Source organism: Culex pipiens, chromosome 1 (assembly GCF_016801865.2).
Source record: "Culex pipiens pallens isolate TS chromosome 1, TS_CPP_V2, whole genome shotgun sequence".
NCBI lineage: Eukaryota > Metazoa > Arthropoda > Insecta > Diptera > Culicidae > Culex > Culex pipiens.
In genome coordinates this window covers 57,683,050-57,691,115 of record NC_068937.1, presented here as the reverse complement: position 1 = coordinate 57,691,115, position 8,066 = coordinate 57,683,050, and the positions used below count along the sequence as shown (strand labels likewise).

The following is an 8,066-nucleotide window of genomic DNA, read 5'->3' as shown; positions in this document are numbered from 1 at the left end:
TTCAATGAATTCAAGAAACTTCTAGCACTTTCTCGCGGATTCTCGCGCGTCGATTCGCCAATTGATCTCCCCCACGAACACCACACGACTGAGGGCCAAACTCTCAAGGCCACGCGACACATCTTCTAGCACTTTCTCTCGGATTCTCGCGCGTCGATTCGCCTACTGATCTCCCCCACGAACACCACACGACTGAGGGCCAGACTTGCAAGGCCACGCGACACACCATTTCAATGAATTCAAGAAACTTCTAGCACTTTCTCTCGGATTCTCGCGCGTCGATTCGCCAATTGATCTCCCCCACGAACACCACACGACTGAGGGCCAAACTCTCAAGGCCACGCGACACATCTTCTAGCACTTTCTCTCGGATTCTCGCGCGTCGATTCGCCTACTGATCTCCCCCACGAACAGCACACGACTGAGGGCCAGACTTGCAAGGCCACGCGACACACCATTTCAATGAATTCAAGAAACTTCTAGCACTTTCTCGCGGATTCTCGCGCGTCGATTCGCCAATTGATCTCCCCCACGAACACCACACGACTGAGGGCCAGACTTGCAAGGCCACGCGACACACCATTTCAATGAATTCAAGAAACTTCTAGCACTTTCTCTCGGATTCTCGCGCGTCGATTCGCCAATTGATCTCCCCCACGAACACCACACGACTGAGGGCCAAACTCTCAAGGCCACGCGACACATCTTCTAGCACTTTCTCTCGGATTCTCGCGCGTCGATTCGCCTACTGATCTCCCCCACGAACACCACACGACTGAGAGCCAGACTTGCAAGGCCACGCGACACACCATTTCAATGAATTCAAGAAACTTCTAGCACTTTCTCTCGGATTCTCGCGCGTCGATTCGCCAATTGATCTCCCCCACGAACACCACACGACTCAAATTCTAAGATCCTATTTAAAAAAAACTCAATGGTTTTAAAATTCCTTAATTTTGTAATTTGAAAGTTCTCAAGCTCAATAATTTCTTAGTTCTTAAAACATAAAATAAAAAAAAACAATTCTTATATCCTTTCAATTCCAAAATACAGGAATGTTTTTTTTATTAAATTTACAAAACTCTTAAATTCTTATTTTTATAAATTTTAAAATTCTGCTATTGTTAAATTAAAAAAAAAATGAGATTGTAAAATTAGGGTAGTACAAATTTTATTGATAGTTTTTATTTCTGGTCAAGGTAGAGTGAGGGATAGAAAAAATAAAAGAATTGTTTTCATCTTCTATTATAGCTAAATTTCAATAAATTCATAAAAATATATTCCTCCCAAAATTAAAAAATGCTGGCACTATGCTTTGATATAAATAGTCGACCATGCTTAAAAATGATCAAAGTTCAACAAATTTTACCTCAATATAAAACAAAAAAACTTAGAAAAATAGTAAACAGAAAATTGAATATTGTTTTTTTTTTATTAAATTCAGCGATAGTAGTTAGGCAAAAAGGTATTCCTAGCTACCTTTTAACACTATGGGTTTTGTTAAATAGTTACATGTTGCCTCGGAATTTGCAAAATCGTTCTGGCTGTCAAAATGCTAATGCGCGATTTTCAAATGTTGCTCCAGAAATAAATGCTTGAAATTGTTTATAACATGTTATCATGATTTTTAGTAGTTATGCATTTTTCTTTAATTTTCTTTTCCTTATGTTGAAATACAGTTTTGTTTTGCATGTATTTTTTACAACGATTCAAGTGTTTATTCGTTTTTTGAAAAAAGCTACTTTCAAACTTTTTCTCTGAACTTTCTACATGAAATAAAAACTGACCTAGCATTCACCTCTATAGTTTACGTGGGAAGTAGATAATGTTCTTCAATATCAAGGCCAAAGTCTGGGAACATCCGATCAGGCCGAGCAATGGTGGTATCGGTCAAACCGATGTGGGCTCTATTGCACAAGCCCTGCGATAGTCCTCCTACTGCTCCAACATTTACACTGGTCATGTGTGTTGATGAAATCCAGCGTTTTGAGGTCTTCGTTAGTACCGGCGATAAATCAGCTTGCTGGTGCTAGTTGCCACATCAGTTGTAAACCGGCCGCCGCCAGCGAGTTCATTACTGGGTTTTCACCTTGAATTTTAATATTGGCAACAAAAAAACAAAGTTAAGAGGTGCTTATTCACCAATTTGTACAGTTCTCGGGTGAGTTTTCAAAAAGCCGTAAGAGCCACCGTGACCTCCGACACTAATTTTCGTTTTTCTTCAAATTGAAACAATATTTCATTTGTTTTTAGTTTAGGGCACTTGTAGGACGTGTATATGAACAATCTCAAGCATTTTTGAAATTTGTTTATCGTAAGTAGGTCGAATATCGATGCAAAAAGGGCTTTGTTTACCATTGGCTCTTACGGCTTTTTGAAAACTCCCCCGAGAGTTTACCTTCAATTCGGCGTTCTTCAGGTAGGACGAAATGACAATTTGATCGATTCGTCGCCAACAAACTCATCCAGCTGTTACATGATCCTTAAGACTTCTTACAGAGCGTCGTTGCATGCTCGGTCCACCGTCAGGTCTTTTAATTCGGCCGCGGAGGTTAGTCCCAAAGAGTCGTTAAGCATGCGCATGACTTTTTGTCGATATCGTTGGTCGTCATGAGCCCTTGCGTGATAAGCTTGATACAAGCATACGCCAAGACCGGGTGTTCGGGTTCTAGTGACCGTACTTGATATCTGGACACAATACTACGCAGTTTTCGATTACTTTTTTGTTGTGGTACTTCCGTCGCCGATCCTTCCTCGGTCTTAAACACCTCCGGGAAGCCATATGTGTCGTCCATGGGTTCGAGACCACGTCGACTGCGTTGACGGAACAGGTAGCCGGAACGCGTTGTACAGGGTCTGGAAGATGGCACGCAAACAGGACACGAAGAGCCAGAAAAGACGTTGGCGAGGGGTTCTCCCGCATGGTGGGTGAGGATTCGCGGATGAAGCGGTTGTTCCATCGGAATTTCAAAGAGGGAAACTGAGCGCGGATATGGAGTCGATTCACTTGAATGAATGAATGCAATAGTGGTGTGGAACTTGAAGTTGATTCGGGGCAGGAATTTTGCGTTGGTGGGACGCCGCTTATCCACGAGGACTCCGGAGATGAAACGGTTTGTGCGTGGTTCCCGCATCGAGCAGCCGACAAAGATCGCTTTCTCTTGCTATCCATATTGTCCAGCTCGGTGGTTGCCCTCGATCGACTCCGGTAAAAACTTGACGACGGCGCAATCACCACCGCGGTGCACCGGTTAGGAAGTCGAACCAACGGTGCCGGATCCAGTGACCAATTTTCGTCGAACGATGCATGGCTTTATCCGGCCTAACCTGCGTTGAGGTAATGGACGATTTAATTCCGGTAAAAGTTGCTTGCTTTTTATTCTTACCTTCAACCCGGCGTTTTACTTCGCTGCGATTCAATTTTTGTCTGACGTTTCAAAAACCAAAACAAAACACCATTCACGCATACAAGCATAAAAACTGAAAGCAAAACTAGACCGTTCGTTTGAACCAAAACTGGCACTCAACGAGTGCGGCACTCAGTGGGACAAACCAGTATCGATTCTGTAATTCTGTAATTCTGTAATTTCGGAATACATTCGTCCGGCTTCAGCTGAAGATTCATGCTGTCCCATGTTGCATGTTCGAGTGTAGACCTCCGGAAAACCTTGCCGCGAGGAGAGGTGAGTGAACCTGTACACGAGCCACCTACGACATAATTCCTCGGGCGGCCCAGGTCAACTCGAAGTTACCCCAGGCACCCCCAGTGCAGGACACATTGGGGGTAGAAAGCGGATAGAATTTTCAGTGAATACAATAATTATGACAATATAGGTTCATATAATCCTTATTTCTTGATCTTACCTTTTGACACTATCAAACCTAGCAATATTACTATTGCATCTTACCATTTCCTTTTGATAGTGTCAACTTCAAACCTTCATCCATTGTGCAATTAACACATAATTTCCGCTATATTCTTCATGCGGAATCGTCGTCTACTTTCTTCGCCTTATTATCACTAAACCACGGCGCGATATTGTTCACACATTTTTTGAGCTTCAACGACTGATTGTTATTCACGCACTTATAAAAATACTTGTTCTGTTTCGCGGCTTTGTGAAAAATACACACTGATACAATGACTTTTTCGGTCATCGTATGCTCGCAAGGTACATGAAAGAGAAAAAGAGAAAAAATGGGATAAGTACAATGTAAAATAAAATCGAACATTGAAAAACAGACTAACACAGAAAGAGCATGAGCATGAGCATGAGAGACCACCCATGGTTGTCCTTCTCCGTTGCTGAACAGGGCCGTAATATCCTATCAATACAACTGACCATACGCTTAAACGATCTAATGGTGTTTCCCTTATCAACAGCATGTATGAATGCGTTGAAAAGATAAAACATCAAGATCATTAAAACTAGATCTGAAGCAAATAGGTAACAGTCATTGGCCACCAACGGCGCCCGCCATGTCAGTTTGTAGATCTCGAGGGGAGTGGGACGGGAATGTTAGTTAGCACAGGTTGCTACAAAGGGTGGGTTCTATACGATATCCACACCCCCACGTGTGCCGGAACACTACTTCTACTTGGGATTTTGTTAGTGGGAAAGGGTGATGGCCAGGATTCATCATAGAGGATGATTGTTCGGGACGACCGAAAGGTGTTTGCCCCCACCCGTACGACGAAAACGACTACGCCCCTGCGCAACGGCAGAGCTGTCATCGACGACGACAACAACAAGTTAGCCGCTCGAACCGCCTAGCAACAGGCAGGCGTTGAGCGCGATCAACACAAGTCATCAAACCGTCGGACGTGCCGGACGCGACGCGCAGCAGCAGAAGTGAAGGAAGGAAGAGCGGAGGAAAAAGAAGAGGAAGAACGAAGTGTTGTAGGTGAAAATAGAGAAAAGTGAAAGTAGAACCTTCTGTGCCTTTTTCTTTGGACCCCCTTCCGACCCCCCTAAATACAGTCCACTCCAAGACACTGGCCAACCGTGGCCGGTGCACAAACATTTGGTCCAATCCGACCCGGATTGAAGAGTGTTCTGCTGCTGCCCGCGACCGGACGTGCTCAAACTTGCACGCCGTGTGCAAATGAGCCAAATCACCGCGTGCGCGTGTGTGTGTGTCACGACCGAGTGACGAGATACGACCGCGAGTGAATTGAACAACAAGCTCGGAAATGAACAATTTCGCCGAGAGAAGTGGCCACTAGTTTCCACCGGAAAATGGACAACGAAATGTGGTTTTGTGCGCGACGTGACAGTGCAGAATCCGCACACGCCAGGTGCGACGGACAAGCACCAACCGGCTGGCCGGACCTAGTTCCGGAAGCCACTCCCGTCTGGCCGGACCCTGTTCCGGAGACGAACCCCGCTCTCCCAGGTCTTGTCCTGGAGGCAACAACTGGCTGGCCGGTCCTAGTACCGGATGCCACCCCCGTCTGGCCGGACCCCGTTCCGGAGACGACCCCCGCTCTGCCAGGTCTTGCCCTGCAGGCAACAACCGGCTGGCCGGTCCTAGTACCGGAAGCCACCCCCGTCTGGCCGGACCCTGTTCCGGAGACGACCCCCGCTCTGCCAGGTCTTGCCCTGCAGGCAACAACCGGCTGGCCGGTCCTAGTACCGGAAGTCACCCCCGTCTGGCCGGACCCTGTTCCGGAGACGACACCCGCTTTGCTAGGTCCTGTACTAGAAGCACCCGCATCGCTGGATCCTGTTCCGGGTGCAAATCAAGCCCTGCCGGGTCTTGTCCCGAAGGCAATCTCCGCCCTGCCGGACCGTGTTCCGGAGGATTTCACTGCTCTGCCAGGGCCTGTCCTGGAGGCACCCGTATCGCTGGATCCTGTTCCAGATGCAACTCAAGCCCTGCCGGGTCTTGTCCCGAAGGCAATCTCCGACCTGCCGGACCATGTTCCGGAGGCTCTCAACGCTATACCAGGCCCTGTCCGGGAGGCAATTCAAGCCCTGCCGGGTCCTGTCCCGAATGCAATCTCCAGCCTGCTGGACCGTGTTCCGGAGGAAGTCAACACTCTGCCAGGCCCTGTCCTGGAGGAAAGCGCATCGCTGGACCCTGATCCGGATGCAGTCCAAGCCCTGCCGGGTCCTGTCCCGAAGGCAATCTACGCCCAGCCGGACCTTGTTCCGGAGGATTACGATACTCCGCCAGCCCCTGTCCTGGAGGCACCCGCATCGCTGGATTCTTTTCCGGATGCAGTCCAAGCCCTGCCGGGTCCTGTCCCGAAGGCAATCTACTCCCAGCCGGACCGTGTTCCGGAAGCAGAACCTAAAAAGGTCGGCGACTCCGCGATCAACCGAGATTCCGCGCCGAAGCTAGACAATCCAGCAAGCCCACCTGATACAAGCCGTGCCCATCGGAGGACGGCTCCAACGACAACCAACCTCAACCCGAACGAGAGAGAAACCCGAACCAGTCGAGTCTCCCGCATCTCCCAGAGCGAAGCACAAAGGCCACCTGACGAAGGTGCAATTCAACGTCGGCCCTGGGACCCAGGGGTCGCGCCGCGTACGCGGTCCAGCAAGAACACCACCCAGGATCGAGTTCCGTCTGTTGAGAGAACTCAACGGGGGGGAGAATGTTCGGGACGACCGAAAGGTGCTTGCCCCCACCCGTACGACGAAAACGACTACGCCCCTGCGCATCGGCAGAGCTGTCATCGACGACGACAACAACAAGTTAGCCGCTCGAACCGCCTAGCAACAGGCAGGCGTTGAGCGCGATCAACACAAGTCATCAAACCGTCGGACGTGCCGGACGCGACGCGCAGCAGCAGAAGTGAAGGAAGGAAGAGCGGAGGAAAAAGAAGAGGAAGAACGAAGTGTTGTAGGTGAAAATAGAGAAAAGTGAAAGTAGAACCTTCTGTGCCTTTTTCTTTGGACCCCCTTCCGACCCCCCTAAATACAGTCCACTCCAAGACACTGGCCAACCGTGGCCGGTGCACAAACAATGATGATGTGACCCAATAATCAATAAATTTTGTTTAATGATGTGATGTATTATGCATTCTCAAGGCAAACAGTCGGAGTATGCGGATGAGACTATTCCCGGTTATTTGGTGTTGAGTTTAGCATAAATGATTCAATCTTAGACAGCCGGCTGTGGAAAGATAAAACCAAATAAAATGCGAAAACGCGAAATCGTCCGGCTCGAGATACAAACAATCGGGGGGAAAACAAAGACGGAAACGGCAACGAAAATCCGGCGTGTTGACCGCGACGCGCAACGTTCAAATTCTCCAAAGCAACTGTCAACATCGCGAAATCACCCGGGTCGAAATACACACACAATCGGGGGGGAAACAAAGACGGAAACGGCAACGAAAATCCGGCGTGTTGACCGCGACGCGCAACGTTCAAATTCTCCAAAGCAACTGTCAACATCGCGAAATCACCCGGGTCGAAATACACACACAATCGGGGGGGAAACAAAGACGGAAACGGCAACGAAAATCCGGCGTGTTGACCGCGACGCGCAACGTTCAAATTCTCCAAAGCAACTCAAAAAAAAAAAAAAAAACAGACTAACACAGAAAGAAAGAATAAAGAAACCTTTCTTATTTCTACTAGACAGAACAACCAACTTGTAACGAGAAGTTTACTAGAAAACAAATGAAGTTGTAAAATATGGGACAAGACAAACAAACTTGAATAGTTAACCCTCTACTGCCCAAATTTTTTTTTCGAAAATTTTTATTTTTCCCGTGTTCAGGAGGTCATTTTGAGCAACTTTTGTTCTACAAAAAACTTTACTTCTCTTGTTTTATGTTTTTCTTGTTTAATTTTTAGTATTTTTATTTGCTTTTGGTAGTATTTGGCCTACTCTACCACCACCTATCATTACATTTTGCCTATCTAATTTTTTCATGTTTTTACAGTAACTTTTTCAATTTTTTGCATGTTTTTCTCATTTTCTGCTATAAAATGGAACCATTATCATTTAAATTGTAAATAAATGCGTAGAGGCATAGTCTGGGGCACTAGAAAAATTACTGCATACTTCTTTTTACTTAAAATATAGGAAATGTTAGTAAAAAA

At 46.9% G+C, this 8,066-nt stretch overlaps 1 protein-coding gene across 1 annotated transcript; it reads left to right on the top strand.

Annotated features, from left to right (window-relative positions):
* The first annotated feature begins 5,240 nt into the window (after window positions 1-5,240).
* LOC120429207 (uncharacterized) lies at window positions 5,241-6,746 on the top strand. The gene has a single exon (XM_039594425.1). It carries the CDS (start codon window positions 5,241-5,243, stop codon window positions 6,744-6,746), a length of 1,506 nt encoding a protein of 501 aa, XP_039450359.1.
* Window positions 6,747-8,066: the final 1,320 nt, after the last annotated feature.